The following is a 21722-nucleotide window of genomic DNA, read 5'->3' as shown; positions in this document are numbered from 1 at the left end:
TGCAAGGCAGATGTTCTCTTATTGAGCTACAGCCCTCTCCAACACAAGTAGGGGCAGGCTTTTAACAACCCAATTCTTTTATCAAGTTGGAGGGTATACTGATAGTGGGCAGTACAGTAGAGCATCAACAGTTATGCACCATGCCAGCCTCACCACTGCCTTGCCCCTCCCTCTCTATCCCCTGGTGAGCAGCAGGGAAGCAACTGGAGCTCAACTAAGTACTGGCTCTACACTGTGCTGCCTGATTCTGAATAAGCAGCTGGATCGTACAGTTTAGTCTATACTCTGTACCATTAGCCACATCCGCTAGCACAAAAAGCTGAAGTAGCAGCCGTCATGAGAGAGGGGGGAGAAATTTGATTCAGTTCACATTTAAAGGCAACCCTGCTTAATTTGCACTTCCCGGAACAAGATTGGACCGAAACATAGCCATCCTTCAAAATTTGCATTCTTCCGAACTTTGAAATGCAGTTTTCAAGCCAAGTAAAGTGCAAGAAAAATGCATGTATTGGGGTAAATTATGCATAAAAGTGCACATATTAATGAAAGTGACATATAAAAATGCATTAAAACATGGAAAGTTGCACTGCAAAAATGTGTGTATTGGGCAAAATAAAATAAAATGCTGCTGAATTTTCATGAGGGCTTTTAAAAAAAAACATGCAAACTGATGTGGAAATGTGGAGAACTGAACTTGAGATTGGAAAAATGGGAAACAGAGAGAAGCTGAAATTGAGAGATTCACGCAGGCCTGGTCATCACGCCTTTTAATAAGAAACTCAGGTGGTGATTCCTGGCAGGACTGGAGACCAAGCAAGCCACTAAGCAACAAAAGGAAACCATCATTGTACTGCAGAGGTATAATAATAATAATAATAATAATAATAATAATAATAATAATAATAATAAATGAACTGAGGGAGGAACACACACACACCCAAAAAACCCCTCCACAGCCTAGTAAAGACTGAGGATGTTCATCAACCATGGAATGTTGTGTGTTATGGCGGCTGGCTGGAACCCTGAACAGGAGATGACTTATTAAAAAGCAAGTATGCATAATAGTTTGTTGCTGGTTCCTCTTGTTTTCTTTAATAACTATTCCATCTGCCCAGTTATGAGTGTCCATAGTGGAGCTGGGATTAAAGGTGATTGTTCCAAGTCCTTGTCAAAGTCATTTCGATTAAGATAGCCATTATCTACTGACAATACTGAATTGTTTTCAAAAAATAAATCCAGACCACATTATAGGATGAGAACATATTGAGGTATTTTAAAAAAGAAAATATTAATAATAATCAGTTGCCTTTTTGAAAGAGTCACCCTTCAAGAAAGAAATTTGAATGTCTATTGATTTTTGCACAGAGAGTTTAAAAATGGCCAAACAGATGTTTGGTAGGTTTTTTTCCGCTTTTTTGTAAAAAAGAAAACCCTTACAAACTCCACTTCCTGACTGAGTTATGTGTGCCAAGTTTTAGCTCCAGGGAAAAAGAGAGAAATTTTTACAGCTGAGTTGTAAACCCCTGACAATAAGGGTTTACAATGAGATGCTGACAGACCCTTTAAAAAATTAAAAAAGGAAATGTTCAGGCTCTGAGAAGAAAATGTGCAGAGTAAAATCCAGCTGTGATTGTGTGGGCATGCTGTGGATTTGAGCAACAAAATGAGTGTTTTTGCCAATTGGATCCCAAAATGGATTGCAAAGCTTAGTTCCTCCCAGTTTCAACCATCTCTCTCCTAGTGTCTAAAGTTTGCTTCAATCATCATAATAATAATCACCATCTAAAATATTGGTCTTTAGCTTCTGTGTCCTGCAACATTTGACAGATGAAGATAGGGACACCTTTGATATTGTTCTATACTTAAAATCCAATCATAAGAAGAACATAAGAGGAGCCTAGTCCACCATCCTGTTCTCACCGTGGCCAATCAGATGTCTGTCCAAAGCAGGACCTCCTGAGGTTCCTGGCAACTTGTAGTCAGAAGTGCACTGCCTTTGACTATGCGGCTACAACAATAGCCATCAGGCTTAGTAGCCAGTGATAGCCTTATCCTCCATGAATTTGCCTAACCCTGTTTTAAAGCCATTCAATTTGGTGGCCATCACAACCTCCCCTGGGACCAAGTTCCATAGTTTATCTGTGCACTGCATGAAAAAAAAATGCTTTCTTTTGTCCATCCTGAGTCTTTAGTGAATTTCAATGTCACTGCATGTCTATGAGTGTCATGAGAGAGGGAGAAATCGTGTTTGTGTCAGTTTATTTGAAAGATTGCCTTGCCCCAGATGTGCGCTCTGAACCACTGGCCACTGTACAAGACCACATAATATTCATTCCAACCAGTCTTCTAGTGTGGCAACACCTAATCTCTGGAACTTCCTGCCTATTAATATTTGGCAGTTGCCTTCTCTGCATTGCTTTCCGTGCCTGCTAAAATAATGGAATAACAGAATTCTACAGTTGGAAGGGACCCCAAGTTACCTTGTTTAATCCACATTTTACCACTTCCTCACAAGAATATCATGGGAGACTTTGTCAAAATCTTACTGAAATCAAGATACACTAGGTAAAGGTAAAGGACCCCTGGTCGGCTTAATTCAGTCAAAGGTGACTATGAGGTCCAGTGCTCATCTCGCTTTTCTGGCTGGGGGAGCCTGGTCATGTGACCAGCATGACTAAAGCGCTTCTGACGCAATGGAACACCATGATGGAAGCCAGAGCAGTTTACCTTCCCGCCAGAGCAGTACCTATTTATCTACTTGCACTGATATGCTTTCGAACTGCTAGGTTGGCAGGAGCTGGGACAGAGCAACGGGAGCTCACCCCATCATGCAGACCCCAACTGCCAACCTTGCGATCGGCAAGCCCTAGAGGCTCAGTGGTTTAGACCACAGCACCACCCCATTAACTTTTTCAAGATACACTATGTCCACAGCATTCCCCTGACCCACCAAGCCTGTTACTCCATTGGAGGGAAAAGAAAAGAAATGATGTCTGGCATGACTGGTGTTTGCGAAACCCATGCAGGGTCACCGCATCCTTTTGTAAGGGTTCACAGACCGACTGTGGAATTGTCTGCTCTAGAACCTTTCCTGGTATCAATATAACTAAATGGTAACTAAAAGTTTTTTAGTTTAGAGAAACCTACACAGACATAAAACTTTATTATCCCGATTTGTTGAAAAACTGCTCTATAGTTTGCTACATTTCATGTCTACTTGTTTTTAAAGTTTGATTTTATCCATTTGTGTGGATAAAACTGCTTAGAGATTTTTATTGATTATTATGTGGTATATAAATCTTGTTAAACCAACACATCAATAAAATGCATTGCTCCAACAACAGCACTTCCAGAGATGTACTCACACAAACATTTACAATCATACATAAAAAGAAAACTAGCTAATAGATATAAAAAGAAAGGGAAGGAGAAATTTATAATGCAGGAAAAGGAGTATGTGAGTGAATATTACCCTATTATACTATATTATGTAATAGCTTCAGAAGGTCTTATTTATTTGTTTTATATCAAAGAGTTTATTGAACCAGTCAACATATCTCATAATGGAATATACAGTACATCTATTAACACTTGAAAAATGAGATACAATATTAAATGACTCTTTTGAGAGGTCGTGAAAAGCGGTTATGTTTATAAGGACAAGGTGGTTTTTTTTTTTTTGTTTAAATCCATTGCTCTCAACAGGAATTTACTTACAGTTTCTGCAATAATCTCATTTGTATCCAAGAAAAGAAAGCCATGTATCTTCCAGGCTACAAATAATGGCCACTGAATTAATCAAGTCTTTCAGGAGATCTTTGTAAAAGTTGCAAAACAAGGACAATGTGCCTTCCTGTTTCTGTTTCTTCTTAGATCTATTATTTGCTGTTGCTTAACATTACAAATAAAACCCGTCTTTTGAAAGACCTACTTGTAAAGTAGCCATTGTTCGCTCTGTTACAATAGAATGGGGTCAAATAATGCCTTTTTCACTCTAAGGGCCATGTTCCCTCCTGGACATCTTTTTGCTCCACCCCCTAATCACCCCCTAATCCCCTAATTCCTGTCTTGACTGGGAAGAGGGTTTCTGAGCCTGTTGGACTGAACATACTTGGAAGATTCTTGCAAGGAACCTTGATAAAGAAGGGGGTGTGCAGGGACATCACAGGCGGAGCCAGCATACACCTCCCTGGTGCCTTACACTCTGGCCACACCTGTCCATATACAGTGGAACCTTGGCTGTCGAACGTATTCCATTTCGGAAGACCATTCAGCTTTCGAAACGTTCGACAACCGAGGCACAATTGCCGGTTGGCAATTTCAATGGAATTGAATTCTTCCGAGACGCGTTCGAAAGCGTAAGCATTCACTTCTGGGTTTTCGACGTTCGGCTTCCGAATTGTTCAGCTTCCGAAATGCTTGAAGGCTGAGGTTCCACTGTATTTAAAGCACTATTAAGGTGGTGTACATGTTTCTTCTTCTTCTCATTTTATCCCCCCAAAACCTTGTGAGGTAGGTTAAGCTGAGAGACAGGGACTGGCCCAAAGTCACCCAGTGATCCTCATTGCCAAGTGGGAATTTGAACCCTGATCTCCTAGGCCTGATTCTGACACCCTAACTACTACACCACACTGGGTCACTTTAAAAGTCATGGTTTCTCCCAAAGAATCCTGGGAACTATGGTTTGTTAAGGGTGCTGAGAATTGTTAGGAGACTCCATTCCTATAATTCTCAGAGCTCCCTGGCTGGAAGGATTGAATTGTCATTCTGGGAGGGCAGTAGGCGTCTCCTGAGAACTTTCAGCACCCTTAACAAACTACACTTCCCAGGATTCTTCGGAGGAAGCTATGATGGTTACAGTGGTATAGGAATGCCTTAAATGCAAGTTGTGGATGTGGCCTTTGTGTCAGAACATTTCCAGGCTGAACACCTGAACTGGGCTTTGAAACCAAATAACTAAGTTCTCATCAGTCACCCCTTAAAGATGCTCTTTGGATTGTAAAGTGGTGTGAAGTGGGAGGGAAAGAGGGAGGGGGATTTTCCAGTCCCCAAAATTCCTATTTCTTCTAATGGAATTTCTGTTTCTCCCTTCCCCTCCTCTTCAGTGATGTCTTCAAGTCCAACAGTTGGTTCCTCAAGCACTTCCTCCATCCTCCCATTCTCCTCCTCTGTCTTTCCTGCTGTCAAACAAAAGAGTGCCTTTGCTCCCGTCATCCGACCCCAGGGGTCTCCTTCCCCGGCTTGCTCCACTGGCAATGGAAATGGGTTCAGAGGTACGTAAAACTCTATTTTCCACTCCTTGCCCCCTGGAGCCTCCATGCATGCAGCATGCTTTGTTTCAAAGGCAGATACAGAAACAGCAAAGAAGCTGAAAGCTTGGAGGATCTCGATGCATTAGCAATATCGCTTAAACAACACAGATGGAGTCCAGAGACAACAGGAATGCTGAGAATGCATCAACGGAGAGAAACTGAACAAAAACAATGTACAACCTGGAGAGAAAGGTTTTGACTTTTTAGTCAGGCCTTGTTCATAGTGGAGGGATATACAACTAACACATATAAGGGGAAAGTCCCTCAGAATTGCACAGCCAATCAGAAGACAGCCAACCTCAGCAAAGATCATGACACTGTAACTGGTTGCTAAGCTACATCACCAGCAGCAGCCTCTTGGTTGGCTTGCTTTAACATTGAGAGAACACCTTAAGTTACATTCTGAATGATCTTTGCTGTTGCACTTACAACATGATGTACAAGTAATGTTTGTGAATCCGGGCTGAATGTAAGCTGGGTGCCATCTAGTTCATGATATCGGCAGGCAGAAAGGTTTCAGGAATCTTAAAGTTAAAGTGAAGTGTAGTAGGTAGGGCTGTATTTTTGGAGTGAGCCTACTGGAGCCCGCCTTCATCTAGGAGATGTGTTCCCAAACTGTGGTCCATGAGCTTAAATCAGCTGGTCTAGGGATGTCTGAGAACAACAGTTACCTTTCAGAATGCAGACTTCTCTGAATGTTGTGCTGTTGTCCCTCCACCCTACCCAAAAGAGTATGGAGAAAAGTATGTTTGGAAAATATGTCCCCACCGAAAACTGACATCTGTAAATGGAGTAGTGAGTTTTTAAGATGGAAGATACACACACACATAGATTTGTGAGTGTGTGTGTTGGGGGAAGCAACATTCTTTTAAAGACTCTGGGGTGGAGTGAGGAGGCCCATCATTTATGGTGGCTGCAACAACGGGCATTTGGTCCCTGTTGTATTTTCAGTTTTTGATGGGAACTGTTGGAGCTCCTCTCAGAGGACAGTGACTGCCATTCCCATCCCTGTGAAGCAATGTTTCATTCTGGGGATGGGAGGGTGGCTGCCGGCTGGTAACGACCAAGAAGAGCTGTATTGCCAGCACCTGCAGAGACTGTGTTATAAAAAGTTAAAGAAAGGATAATGAATTGTTGCCACCCATGGCAAGCCCTCCCACAGACAGCTGAAGAGTTCTTTCCACTCTCCCAGTTGCCTTGAAGTGGCTTTTATTATTTTTTTTAGTGTGGAGTGTGTTTGTGAATCTCCTTAATAGCAAGCTAATAAGTTCTCACATAAGACCTACTGGCTCACCCATATTGCTAGGTAATTTGCAAATGGAAAAGGGGGGAAATCATTCTGAAAGTGCCACTAGATTAAACCAGTGGTCAACCAAATACCTGCTGCTATTATTATTATTATTATTATTATTATTATTATTATTATTATTCTTCACCCTTCACCCTAAAGTCCCAGAGTGGGTTATAACATTAAAACACAACATTATAATGCAATATTAAAAACAGTTTTACATTACAACTTAAAATTACAGAAGTAAGGTAGGTCCAGAAAATATAGACCTTTTAAGTGGAAGGCAGTGGAAGACAGGAGTGCCTGGTGTGCTCTGGTCCATGGAGTCACGAAGAGTCGGACACGACTAAATGACTAAACAACAACAACGACAAAGTGTCTAAAGCCAGGGCAAAGAGGTGCATCTTCAGCAATTGCTGGAAGCTATATAATAAAGGTACCAGATGCACTTGGGGACGGCCAATGAGAATTCCCTCTTCCGAGCCACTCCACCCCCTGAGCTTCTGAAGATGGAGGAACTACCAAGAGGGGTGTCTCTGCTGAACTTAGCACCTGAGAGGGTAGGAAGGGAAGGAGACTTGGATGCAATAACTCTGTCCCATCCCTCTTTTCCAGCAAATGATATTCACATCCTGGCACTTTTGGCAGCTGACTGGTCCTATCATCTGCCCTGGACACTCTACTCTTAAGCAGTAGCAACCGGTTTAATTTCCCACACTGCCCCAAGAAAGCAAAGCAAAGGTTCACTTGGGGCTCATGCATACCTCCATTTGCCCCACAGCTTTCCTCTAGGAAAACCCATGGTTTAGCATTAAATCAGAACAAGTGGCAATTGGGTGGTGGGGCAAAGGCAAACCCACTTGGACCCATGCCTGGGAAGTGTGGGACACATGGAAAAGTGCTTGGCTCTTGCTTTCTAGGAAGTGTGGCTAAGCCCTGAGAGACAAGTGGGCAGAGGGATCAGGCTAGAGGAGCAGGCCTGGCGGGGAAGGCTTGAGGCTCCATTGAGGAGCTTCTGCTGTACATGCAAAGGTCCCAGGTGTGATCTCCGGCATCTCCAGATGGAGCTGGGAATGTCAGCTGCCTGAAACCCTGCAGAGCTGCTGTGTAGACAATACTGAGCTACAGGAGCACCATCGGGGGGGGGGGGCTGAGGACCCTTCAAAAAATTTCAAGGAGGAGGCCTGGCCCCCTCAATATTCCAGAGTGACATGTGCATGCTGTGCGTGAACACCTGCAATGTGCTGATGTATTGCACACACGAGTCACATGAGCTTGTCATGCAGCGTGCACACATGATGTGATCACGTCATGTGGCACCGGCCCCCTCAATTGCAGGGGCAAGACCATGTGCCTGCTGAGCTAGAAAGACCAAGTGTCTGAATCAGTATAAGGCAACTTTCTATGATTATTGTTCTATGTGTTCCCTCTCTCTGGCATTCCATTCCCCATGAATTCCCATTTGTTTATTTTACTTATTTAGTATGTTTATATCCACCAGTCTTTCTTCCATCAATGGGATGTACAATCTCAATGGTGTTTTGTTTGCTTGTTTGTTTGTTTTGCAATGTGCACAACAACCTTGATGCAATAGTTCTTCCAAATAGTTCTTCTTTCACGTGCTGCTACCAGCCAGCTTGGCCGACCACTGGTCTAACTCAGGAACAATTTGTGGGATTCCCTGCTAGAGCATAGGCCTTGGTAAGCGTTTGACGACACCACCCTGGGATGCTCTTGCAGAGCTTCTCTATCTTCTCCTAATGTTGCTTAGGAACCTCACCAAAGAAATCATCCCTCTGTGCACCTCAGTGAGACTGATCAATTTGTAAAGGGAGGTGAATGAGAATGGACAGTTCTAGCCATGTAAGTTATTTTTGTACAGCCAAAGACATAGAATGGATGGGCTTGAATAAATTTCAGCTCTCCATAGAGCAAAATGATTTTATTATAGGGAAACTGAGTGGTTCCAGGGCCTTCCTGGTCTCAGCAGTGATCCCCTATCCTAAAAGAGCACAGACAGGGCTCCAAAGTATATGTGAAATCTCTTCTTGAACCACTAGGGGGTTGAATAAAAGGAATTTATTTTCCCAAAATGGAAACATACAACACAATCTCTTTAAAGGTAACTTGTATAAATGCCCCATAAAATCTCCCTTCCTTGCTTTTTGTGGGTGAATATGCACTTCCATATATACATGTATAATACATACCTCATACATACTTATACATATCTCTAGCTATCTAGTTCCATAGCTAGTTCAACACCTGAAGAGGTTTTTGAAATTGTGTAGAGGACCCAGTCACCACCACTGCCCCCAATATCCTTGATCCACCCACCTTTGACCTCCTACATGGAGCAATAAGGTCTGCAGGGTTATTGTAAACACGTTCAGGCAAATGCGTTTAGAAGTCTCCCCACAGTCAGGTATCCCACTTCATCAGGGTTCCATTCTCCCCTTGTTTGTTGACAACTGTAGTTGCACAGCACGTGGAACCCATCAGTCTGCCAAATTATCACATAGTCTAAAAATGTCCCCCACCCCACCCTAAACCAGACCCCCATTTTCATGTACAGAAAATGTCATGTGTGAAGTGTTCCTTACAGATGTTTTGAAGTGTGACCATCTACCTGAGCAGGAAATGGCCTAGGAGCATTAAAAGAGTTCTGCTGGATCACAGCAAAGTCCTATCTAGTCCATCATCCTCTTATCACAGTGGCCAACCAGATGCCTATGGGGAACCCGCAAGCGGGACCTGAGCTCAGCCAGGCATTGTCTGCACTTGCGATTCTCAGCAACTGTAAATAGTACAGAGCCAGCAGTGGGTAGTAGCCATTGCCTTATCCTCCCAAAATTTGTGTAAATCCATTTTTAAGTCATCCAAGTTGGTGGCCATCACTGCATCTTGTGGTAAAAAATCCCATAGCTTAAATAAGTCCTCCCTTTTGTCTGTCCAGAATCTACCATCAGTTTCATTAGATTACCCTGGTTCCAATATTATGAGACAGGAAGAAAAACTTCTCTCAGTCCATTTTCTCCCTGGCATACATAATTTTATATGCCTCTATTAGGTCTCCTCCTACCCCCCCCCCTTTTTTGTCTAAACTAGAAAGCCCCAAAAGGGAGTTGCTCCATCCCTCAGATCACTTGCATTGCCCTTTACCATGTGCATCAACCGGAACAGTACACTATGTTCTACGTGTGGTATATTACAACAGTTTTATTCTGAATCCCTTTCCTAATGATCCCTAACATGGAATTTGCCTTTTTCACAGCTGCCGCACACTGGGTCGACATTTTCATCTAGCTATCCACCACAACTCCAAGAACACTTTCCTGGTCAGTCACCACCAGTTCAGACCCCATTAATGTATATGTTTGTTAAGGGTGGGGTGGTTGCCCCAATGTGCATCACTTTACACTTGTTCAAACTGAACCTCATTTGCCCATTCATCCATTTTGGAGAGCTCCTTTTGAAGCTCCCCTTTATTTCCATTTTCAGCATACTTGGTAATCTCTCCCCTAACTCCAAATCCATTATGAGCTGATTGTCCCTGACCTGACACTGTGTTTCTAAGGTGCAATGTAAGGTCAGGGAAATGACTGTACACTTTGGGAAATGAATGTAGTCCTCTTGTTTGCCCACCAGCTTAGATGAGCTCATAAGCCAAGTTGTAGGTGTCCATGGTTATTTGCTGGCCTGGATGGAAATCCAGTATATTTGTGAGCACCAGGACCACATTCATTTCCCAAAGTGTACAATCATTTCCCTGACCTTACATTGCACCTTAGAAACACAGTGTCAGGTCAGGGATGATCAGCTTCATGGAGCTAAGAAGTGGCTGAGGATTCTGCTCTTCCTCCAGCTCAGACCTGGAATGGTGTGCAGAAGTTTGATTTGTCTCCTTGCTTTTTGAGTTCTATCAATAACCAATCAGTGCAGAGCCAAAATAAACCAGAACCTTGGGGCTGAGGAGAGGGCAGAGAGCCTTCCACCCCGAAGCTCCAATGCTGAGGTGCATCATGCTCACCAGAGGGAGCTGAGCGCTCTACCAGGGCAAGCATGTTAAATGAAATGGTGGAGTCCTGGGAACCAAACAAGCACATGGATGATTATCCTATTAATGGCCATGATAGCTATATAAAGCCTCCCTGTTCAGAGGCAATGTAAGAAAGGGCTCAGTGGTAGAGCGTGTGCTTTGCCTGCATCTGGTTGGTCATTGTGGTAAGTAAGATGCTGGACTTGTTGGGCCAAAAAGGTTTTTCTTTTCTTATCCCCATATGCTCTCTATTTCACTGGTGTGCCCTTACCACCTATTTCTGATAAAGAACATGTTGTTTGAAAGCTTGCAATGTTTCAAGCAACTGGTTGTTATTCTAAGTTGCTCTATGGTTCTCATTAAGGTTACACAAGGGAGGAAACCCACATGATTCTTGGCTTCCACAATGGTGTTAGGAATGACACACGGATACCCTCAGATAACCCGCCTTGTGCCATGTGTTCCTGCTTTCCGCTCCCTGTGTGCCATCTGCTAGACATTCCTCTTATGTAGCCAGACATGGTAGGCAGGGGGAAAGCAGCAGGCCTGACAACACCCCCATTTCTTGGCTGCTCCCCCAAATTGATAGCAGGTGTCCTGATCAGGAAAAGCCCGGCATTTATATTGTGTCGGACGTCAAGGCTGCTTAAAAACAGCGTGGCAGAGATGTAATGTGACGTGACGCAACGTGAAGTGATGAGTACCCTGGTGTCTAATCATCTCATCACAGATGCAAGGCAGCAAATTGGAAACTGCTGGAGCAGTACAAAGGAACTGTTGGCCACCTATGCCTTTGCCTAGATCGGAATATCTGAATGGAGAAATTATTCTCTCTATCTCTAATGTTTGGGTTATGCAGCCAAAATGGCATCAGGGAGGGATCAGCAGGCTTGCAGGGGAACCCTAAGGTTCACACAAGTACACAACAGTCTTTCGTGGGGAGACTCCTCAGAGCGGGGAAAACAACTAAAATAGCCCAGTGAGGACTGAGCATGCTCACTTGCCGCAGAATGCTAACTGGCTTGTGTGTGTGTGGAAAGGAATGGAAAAGTAGCTAGGAGAAGGGAGAAAATGGAGAGTCATGGATAAAGGTATGGATTAATGACTGGAACATGAATACTCCGCACTGCAACGTTTTGTTGCAGGCCCCATTTCTGTATGCTAAGAGCCACGCTGCAAATCATTATCTGCATATGCAGAGGAATGAGGCAGAAATTAAATCATGACACTGTAGAATGAACTTCACCTCTTTAGGCTACAGGCTCTGAGAAGGTGGCGCAAGGGCTTCTGCAGCATCCCAGAGCCCTCACACCTCTTTTCCACTGCCTGGAAAGTGAGGCATCTCACTTCTTGCTTTGGAAAGGAGGCCCAAGGGCTCTGGGAAATTCCCATGGCCCTCCTGCAACTTTCTAGAGCCCGTAAGCAAGAAAAACCTATTGGGTACACAGGTGTGTAGGGAATCATAGAATTGTAGAGTTTGAAGGGCACCAGAGGGTCATCTAGTCCAGCCCCCTGTAATGCAGGAATTTCAGCTAAAGCATCCATGATACATGGCCATCCAACCTCTGCTTTAAAACCTCCTATGAAGGAGAGTTCTCCATCTCCCAAGGGAGAATGTCCCACTGTCTAACAGTAAGATAGTGTCAGGAAGTTTTTCCTGGCGTTTAATTGGAACCCCTAGTAACTTGAATCCATTGGTTTGAGTCCTACCCTCCAGAGCAGGAGAAAACAAGCATGCTCCCTCTTCCATGTGACAGCCCTTCAGATATCTGAAGATTGGTATCCTATCTCATCTCCTCTTTCCCAGACTAAACATACCCAACTCCTCAACCATTCCTCATAGGGCTTGGTTTTCAGACCCTTGAGCATCTTAATAAATGGATAGCAGGGAATGGTAGGTTTCCCCCACTCCCCTGTTATTCATTTATTTCCCCCATCACCCACGTAAGGTTGCAGTCATATAAATTAAGTGAGTGTAAGTTGTGTGTTTGCTGTGTAACTGTCACTTCATATCTCGGTTGCAGCAGTGGTACGTGGGAAGTCGTGACAATGGAGAAATTTATTCAGTTTGCATTTTAATGAGAACTTGCCCAGATCACACTTTTTGAAATGATAAGGGGATGATACAGCTGTCATTCAAAATTTACACTTCTCTGAATTTGGTACTGCAGTTCTCTAACCAAAAAGTGTCCACAAAAACAACATACGATGCTACAACATATTAGTGGTAATTGCTTGCAAAAAAAAAAAAAAAAAAAAGTTTACATCTTAGGCAAGGATGCAGATATTAGGGAAAATGTGCATGGAGGTGGATATTGATTTATGTGCAAACTTTTTAAAAGAAAAAATTGCAAATTGATGGAGTGAACTGAAGTTAAGCCTGGGGAAATGAGAAACCAAGAGAAACAGAAACGAGCAGATTTGTCCATCCCTAGTGGGAGATAACTGATTTTGCTGCCTTGCTGCCACCACTGCCTAGTAACCAAAAGAGGAAAGGGCACTTGGCGGTGGCAGCAGAAGCAGGCAAATCACATTTGGAGAGTTCATGCTCCACACCTCCAAATAAAATTATTTTGGACCTGAGTTCCTCTGCCCTGTAGAATACCCAGCAGGAGGTGAAAACTGATGAAAAGCCTTGAGGCACAATCTGGAGAAGCCTTTTGTCAGTTTCACCTCTGCAGTAAGTCCAGGGGAGCTGAAACTGTCAAGAAGCTTTTTTCTCCTGACTGCCTTGAGACTTGATTCCTTGTGAAATTGGTGGAGTCTCAAGGTATAGTCTGGAGAACTCCCATGTCAGGCTCTATTCAGTTTCAGTTTTCTTGTTTAAGAGTCTTCCTCCCTCCCTCTCTCTCTCACACACACAAAGTTCAGGCTTGTGGGATCTACTTTATTTTTTATTAGAACCTCAAGCATAGCCAAGCAGAACCAGGTGCAAAAATAATGGCTCAGAGAGATGGACATAGAATTAAGGAGCCTGTGTCTGAGTACACGCTCAGTGCAGCAATTTGGTTTTCGTAACAGAGCTAAATTCACAGTCATATTATAGAATAGTCCATTCCTGATTTTCCCTACACTTTTTTGTGGGGCCAGAGCACTCTCGTTTTGAAAGGGGGGGAGAATTTTAGGTTGCAATCCTATGTGCAGTGGGAATTGAGTTGCAATGAAGACAGGGCTTATTTCTGAGTCAGCATGCATAGGGTCACATCCTCGGCTATTGCTGTTGTTGAACGATTAGGAGTAAGACACTAGAGCTGTGTTGAAACAGTGCCATGAAGTTCACCCCCCTATTCACAGGCAGATGAATTTAGGAGGCAAACCTCACATAATTAATCCAGGAGGAAGAGAAATTCTCAAACAGTTTATCAAGGACTGGACTTCTCATGAGCAGGCAGTAGCACAACTTTTTTTTATATAAGGGTTGATGCTGTTGTTGTTGTCTGGGCACAATTTTGCATCCTCCGCAGTGCTCCTGACAAAGCATCATTCTGGGCACTGTGGGGTAGAAAATGAGATCTAAAACAAATGAATGAAATGAAACGAAACCCAATTGCGCCTCACTTTCTCTGCGCTATACCTGGCTGATTTAGCTAGTAGGTGTTTAAATAATATTATAGCTAATTACTCTCTCATTTTTAGACTGCTTATGATAGTATAGTATATCTATGCATTTGAAACTATAGCTTCCAGTGATCTCAAACAAAAGGGGAGGCCTTCACAAGGAGGAAACAAACATTCAAGACGTGATGGTGTTAGTAATGAGAGAAATTTGAGAGCCTCTAGACCTTGGGCAGCACATGTCCAAGCAATTGTGTATCTTGTTACAAACCTGAGGCTGCTTTTTCCAACAAGTTACTGAAATAACCCTCAGAGGCCATCGCAGAAGAAGCTAATGGGGGAGAAGAATAGTTACATGCCACAGCATTTTCCTCCTTAAATAACAATGCCTGGTTTTTTTCTGAGGTTCTCAGCCCAGATCTCGCCTCTTATCATTACTGAGATTATGAGTTCAGCTCTTGTGAAATGTGATTGATTACAGCAGTGGTTTGCTATATGTGTGTGTGATCCTAAATGTTTGAAATGTTGTGTGAAGTTGACAAGCCTCAACAAATTTTGTGAATGTCTGGAAACCCACATATGCAGCAGTGAATGCAGAAAGTTGTCTAAATTTGACTGTTCACCATTCATTAGTGTATGTCAGAGAAGGTGAGAAATATTAGTTTGGAGGCATTCACAAATTCACCTGTGATTGTCAGCATTCACATGTGAACATTCACATTCACCATGCACAGGCATTCCCTGTAACACAGAAGCAAGAATGCATGTTTCCCAAAGCCAGAATAAACAAGGGAGGAAAAAGCACCTTCCTTCAAGAGGTTATCGGGAAAATCTGTATAACATATGCTCTCAAGCTTCAAACTGCTTTTGATGGGTTGAATAGAATATCTGTCCATGTAGGTATTTGAACCTATAGTTTTCACTGAGCTCAATCAAAGCAGGGATGAGAGAGGAATCTGCAGAACACAGATACCCGAGTAGGCTCCCTTGATTTGACCTGGTTGGATCATGACCGGGATTGGCTTATATTATGAGTCCAGAATCCACAGTCCTGTGGATCCCTTTATGAGGAGCCCAAGAGTTACTCAGCTTTTGCCCAGCTCTTTCCAGGCACAGTCCATGCTTTAGAGCTCCGTGTTTTGCCCTGGCACTTTCCCCACAAAAACCTGCTCTTTAAATCTCAATTGGAGCAAAAGTCAATCCACAGAATCTCTGAATTGGTGTTTGCTCCAATTTTGAGCGCTAGAAATTGGGGTTTTCGTGAGGAAAGCACCAGGGCAGAACAAACCAACAAACATTTGCTAGGACTTAGAGCATTTAGGTATGGAACTGTGCCTGAAAAGAGCAGGGGAGTGGGCAACAGGTTCTCCCCGTTTCCATTTTGGAAAGCTCCAAAACAGGTCATCCAGACACAAACCTGGAGTGGGTAGCATGCAAGGCTCCTTGTCACCACACACTTTGAATACAATAGAGCAAGCCCCCCTGGGAATAATGGGACTTAACAACGTTCTGTCACTCTCAGAGGGAATTGTACAGGGGTGGGAACACAAGGCTGCCCCGTGTAATAAACTTGCTCTATTGTATTCAAATCATGTATGGCAGCAAGGATCCCTGTTTGGGAGCTTTCTTTGAAGGCAAGAAAAATGCCTATTATCCAGACAGCGGCAACACGTCATATAACTTCATATTCCTGTGCAGATTTTAAAAGGGTTTCCCTTTAAACCCCACACAGAAATGGGATGGACTTGGTCCTGGGTCATGTAAAACTGGGATGGACCAGATTCTAATGGGTCCTTCCATCCCTTGCAAGGCCATTCCATAATGATTACATGCAGATATCCAGAATTTGCTTTAAATTGTAGGTGAACCTTTCCGTTGTCTCTATGCATCATTCTCAGGCAGTACATGAGTGCTGACACATACAGGCCAAGTCCACCCACCTGCCCATTCCACTTGGCTCACTTTTTGCCCTGCATTCCATGGTTTTAAACTCCCTGCAATGCCCTTCAGTGGTCATAGCTCAGCAGAAGAGCATCTTGGCATTTCCAAGGTAGGAGAATGTCCCCTGCCTGAAAACCTGGAGAGCCTCTGCCAGCCAAGGCTCATCCAGACTGGCCCTTCTCCCTCCACTTTCCGCAGAGGAAACTTGATCTTTACTGCTGAATTGGAGCAAATGTCAATTGGGTTTTTTCCTGGATTGCTCCAAATTATCACTAAAGAGCGGGGAGATTGGGGGAAAGTGGTGGCACAAGGGCAAGATCACTCAGACCTGTGCCTTGAAAGCACAGGACAAGCAGAAAACCTCTTTCTAGTGCAAGTCTTGATGAGCCCTCAGTGTAGATAATACTGAGCTACATGGGTCAGTGGCTCAACTTGATATAAGTCATCTTTCTATATAGCTAGGTTCCTATTGAATTTTTGGAAATCTAAATGGTAGGTATCTGACAAACTCCTCCAGTGGAATGCAGCATGGTTGCTTCCTTGCACCACAGCCACTGAACCCAATACAAGTGCAGGGGTGTCAGAATGGGGGGGGGGGAGGAGGCAGCAGATGTCAGGGGCCTGGCAGATGCTTCTTAGCTAGAGGTCCCCTTGAACCTCAAGTCACCCATAATCTGTCTTGCTATAAGGTATATGTTCCTGTCCTCTGTCCAAAGCAACCTGCTTAATGTCGCTTCATGGGAAAGATGGCCCTGCTTGCATTTTGTTTGTTTTTTCTTTGCAAGTAGGAAAGGAACAAAAGTTCTTTATGTTTATTAGTAGTATTAATAACACATACCTAAGGTGTGCATGTCACCCTAGCATCTGGGTGATTTTTGACAAGCTTAATCATGCGCCTCATCTGATCACGGCAGTCTTTTGAGGTTAATACAATGCAGCATGTCTCTAATTCTTCCTTTCCATTTCTCTCCAATAAAGAGAGAGAGAGAGAGAGAGAGAGAGAGAGAGAGAGAGAGAGAGAGAGCACAATCCCTGTGGAATAATCACAATGGTTCCTATATTCCCCCCTCATCATGGTATGTCCTGCCATGAACCACCTTTATTGAAAAGTTACATCGATTCAATATATAGTAATACAGGCAAAAATAATTACAGCTTTGCGAGCAGTGTAAGACCTTAATCCGAAGCTCACAAACATTCAATAAAAAGTAGTGCAGACTGGGAAAGAGGCTTTTGACAGCACAGCCCCAAAGGGGAGGAAGGGGAGAAGCACTGAGCAGCTTCTAAGAACAAAAGGTAGGCTACAAGCTGCCATTAAGTCATCTCACAGAAATAGGTCAAATAGAGGATTGGACATTTTAGAAAGCAATTAATACCCTTGGATTTTATCACTGAAAGCAGCAATAAAACCAGAGGAAGCTTATGCCACATCATCTCAACAATGGGGAAAGCATTCACTTGGCCCCACAGTAGTTGCTGCCTTTCTTGGCAAACCCCCCCCCCCCCAAGTTCTCTCCTCACTGAGAGAGTTTGCTGTTAGGGGGACGCCGGTGGCGCTGTGGGTTAAACCACAGAGCCTAGGACTTGCCAATCAAAAGGTCGTCAGTTTGAATCCCCACAATGAGGTGAGCTCCCGTTGCTCAGTCCCAGCTCCTGCCAACCTAGCAGTTCGAAAGCACGTCAAAGTGCAAGTAGATAAATAGGTACCGCTCCGGCGGGAAGGTAGACAGCGTTTCTGTGTGCTGCTCTGGTTCACCAGAAGTAGCTTAGTCATGCTGGCCACATGACCTGGAAGCTGTACGCTGGCTCCCTTGGCCAATAAAGCGAGATGAGCGCCGCAACCCCAGAGTCAGTCACGACTGGACCTAATGGTCAGGGGTCCCTTTACCTTTAACCAAGAAAGGGTAAGATTAAGGTTGAAAAGAGATGGAAGCTGGCCCATTGGGGCAAACGGGGCACTGCCTCTCCAGCCCCGGTCTGCCCCCAGCCAGGCTCCACTTGCCTTGCTTCTTACTTACAACCAGTCCGGAGGCTGGCATTGTCTGTTGGTTTCTTCTTCCTTATTCTCAAGTGTTGCCCTCGTAGAGCTCAGCAGAGAAGGGGCTGGGGACTAAACTAGAATCGGTTGGTTCTGCCTGTCATTGACTTTGGCCCCAATTCCTGTTGGTCTCCCTGTTTCAGTTTTTTGTTCTTTTATTTTGGCTCTCATCTCTAAGCAAATCTGCAAAATGTTCCAAAAACTTCAATGTCTACAAAAGTATTTGTTTGACCAGGTTCAGGAGTTAGATAGTAGAAATCCATGTGCAAAATTGTGACTGCCACATTCAGCATTCTGAAAAACAATTGTTTCTAGTCTAGGACAAGTTGATACAGTGGTACCTCTGGTTATGAACTTAATTCGTTCCGGAGGTCCGTTCTTAACCTGAAACCGTTCTTTAGCTAATGGGGTCTCCTGCTACCACCAGCACACGATTTCTGTTCTCATCCTGGGGCAAAGTTCTTAACCTAAGGTACTACTTCTGTGTTAGCGAAGTCTGTAACCCAAAGTGTTTGTAACCTGAAGTGTTTGTAACCTGAGGTACCACTGTACTCCACTTGCCCTTTTCTAATCATCTGTTCACTCATTCGCAGAGAATTCAGATGGTATTGTTGCATTGCAGGGATGCCTCCCCACAACCCCTTGTGGTTGTGGTGTGGTTTTCTATTGTTGTTTTTGCAAAATTAAATAAATAAAAATAATCCTCATAAATCAGGGTTACTAGAAGGAGGATCTGTGGAAAGGCAACCCTGGAGTGCAATGATTTGTCAAGGATACCACCGCAATTCTCTGTAAAAGTGAGTTAACAAATTATCATAGAATTGTAGAGTTGGAAGGGTAACATCTGTCCAGTTTGGAAGGGCAAAGGACATATTATGGTTTCAAATCCTGCCTATTTTATTGCTTCTTACTGACCATGGATAGAGGAAATAGGGATGAATATTTATTTATTTTAGCAGTACACACAAACATATGGAGTGTTCAGTCTGGAAGCGACTAGGGATAGATCCAGCTTCATTTCTATATATTTCTATTTTAACGAGCATTGGAAATGCCAATGTTAATGAATAACTAATAATTGAACCATCTTTGTCTGCTATATTTCTATTTTGACAAGCAGCTGAAATGTTAATGTTGTCCCTTTTCATTTTCAGCTATGACAGGTCTTGTTGTTCCTCCAATGTGAAAGAAGAGGAGGAGTTGCTGGAGTCCCCGCCGACATTTCCCCCCCTTTTTTTTACAGCACAAAACTACTTATTGTTATGGAGCACTAAAAAAGGGGGGGAGCACTACAAGCTCTATTGCTGGGGGAAGCCATGTGCAGAACGCAAGGGCACTTTTTAAACAAAATAATAATGAATCAGACACACCAGGAGGCTGCTCTCATCTGTTCCAGGTTTCATATACGCTTACATCAACCCACCCCCCTCTCACAAGAACATTAAAATGAGGAATTGGCCATGATCCAAATGCACACTGTTTATGGGATTGAGTCCGGAGTACAAGAATTCTTTTTCTTATGGACACAAAGCCTTCCTAATGTTTGTAAAATATTAAAAGGAGGAACAAATTGGCCAACCATTCAAGCTTGATATTTTGGATACTCTTTTGTTTTACTTTGTAGGAAAATAAAAATAAAAATGTTGAAGTTTCTATTTTCTATGGAGCCTTTCAGATACCAATTTAGTTTGTGCAGAAAATAATAATAACCACAAAACAGGGTACCAGCATGGAAGACTTTCCTATAAAACTGATATGAATGGTGGAATGTGGACGTATGTGTGTATTTGCTTATAGTTTAATCTCTTTTAAAATGGAAAATGTAAGATGTTTTACAATTATTTAAATAAATAAACTTGTAAGTTATTGTATGTAGAGGTAGAAATTGAAGACTTTGGTGGGGAGGGGAACTTTTTCTGTCTCCTGTTGTACGATGAACAAAAATAATGCAAAAAAAAAAAAAAAGAGCAAGCAGCTCCAAGCGTGCATCTTTATAGTACAATCTGTCTTCACCTTCTCTCCTGCTTCTGATTGAACCAATGTACAAGAATTCCTTAAATTCTTCACGAAGGACTCATCCACAAGCTTTTATACGCATAATGGTATATATACATATATATAAATATAGGACAGTAGTTAATGTATGAATATTATACACCTTTTTCACCTTTTGATTCAATTAAGGTTTCAGGTACTGACGTAAGCTGTCTAGTTTCATACATCCTAACCAGTAACTATGTGGCATGTATGGGCTTTTTATCAGGTTTTTGTGCAGAACTGTCAGGTTTCAATTTGAGCAAGAGGGAACAGAAAAAGCTTTCTCCCATTGGTTGCTTTTTGTGTAGCAAAGGCAAAATTCTGTGTGTGTTTCGGAGAATGTTGAAACTCATGTATGAGGGATTTTGCCCAAATTCTATCTTGGATGCCAGTCGATAGTCACCAACATTCCTAAGTTTGGGGAAATTTGTGAAATTTGTCCAGAATTGTCAATGTTCATATCTGAATGCTGACACATTTCAATCAAATTTCAGTTATTTGATGTAACATGTACATTATAAGAAACCTGTAGAGTTTTTATGTAATGCAGGAGTGACAATGCAGCAAAAAATCAGGAATTTGGATTCGAATATACATTTGGCTCCCTGGCAGGCCACTGATTTGCATGGGTTTGTACAACGCTCTCCTTCCTTCTTTTTTTAAAGAAAAAGAAAAAGTGGCTGGAGGGACAGGTTCTGCACATGCAAACAATGGGGCCCTCCATTGAAATGAATGGGGAAGCATGGCTGCACAAGAGATTCATATGTGCTTTAAATGTAAACGGATCCATGATTCAGGGCAACCATCTTTGGACATTCATGAGGACTGCCGTGAATAAGCTGATCCATACCTCTCCTATTCATGTGCTGATTGCTGGTAAGAGCTGTTCTAATGAATTGGTAGAGTCCCTAAGACTTTCTAAACCCCCTTCTGCTTCTGTCATTGTAATCATCTCCACTGGAGTCCCATATGTCGATAATATGCCTATAAAATCTATTGATCACTTATTGGCTTTTTACAATATACTATTTATATATGTACCTGTATTTTAAGGTGAAACCCAAACTTCTGTGCACCCAATGAGGGTAACTGTGTTTTTCAGGGGAATAAAAACATTAGTGTTTTCCCATGATGATTGTTTGTGAAAGTTCATGACAAAAAGTATATAGGAAATGTTTACTTAATTCCTGTTTTCTTCATTAGGGCAACTGCATTCTTTTCTCTCTCTCTTTTATACACCTGCAACTCTCGGTTATGTTAAACAAATGAAACTACTCTCATAGATCAGCAATCACAGTGCATTCGCTTTTATTATGCTGAACACACCCAACAAGATAACGGTATCATTTATTACATCTAACTTAATAATAATAGCCACAAAACAGCAAGATAGTCAATGATGATCTTCATATCCACATTAATTTGCTTAATGCAAAGAACCAGTTCAACAGTAATGGACCATGAGGTACAGTGGACTCAAGAGTTGCCCTCCAGACATAATTGCAATTC

General features: G+C 42.8%; 1 protein-coding gene across 2 annotated transcripts in view; it reads left to right on the top strand.

Annotated features, from left to right (window-relative positions):
* Positions 1-21343, top strand: part of EBF2 (EBF transcription factor 2) — a 252915-nt gene extending 231572 nt beyond the window's left edge. Inside the window, exons 15-17 of one of the 2 annotated variants that reach the window (XM_028708250.2) lie at positions 5106-5273; positions 9878-9941; positions 19331-21343. In XM_028708250.2, the coding sequence (XP_028564083.1) occupies positions 5106-5273; positions 9878-9909 (200 nt within the window). In that variant the 3' untranslated portion in view covers positions 9910-9941; positions 19331-21343. The remainder of the gene's footprint in view (positions 1-5105; positions 5274-9877; positions 9942-19330) is intronic. The other variant, XM_028708249.2, reaches the window with a different exon arrangement.
* The last annotated feature ends 379 nt before the right edge of the window (positions 21344-21722 follow it).

This window comes from Podarcis muralis, chromosome 15 (genome assembly GCF_964188315.1).
Source record: "Podarcis muralis chromosome 15, rPodMur119.hap1.1, whole genome shotgun sequence".
Lineage (NCBI taxonomy): Eukaryota > Metazoa > Chordata > Lepidosauria > Squamata > Lacertidae > Podarcis > Podarcis muralis.
This window is presented reverse-complemented; position numbering and strand designations above follow the sequence as displayed.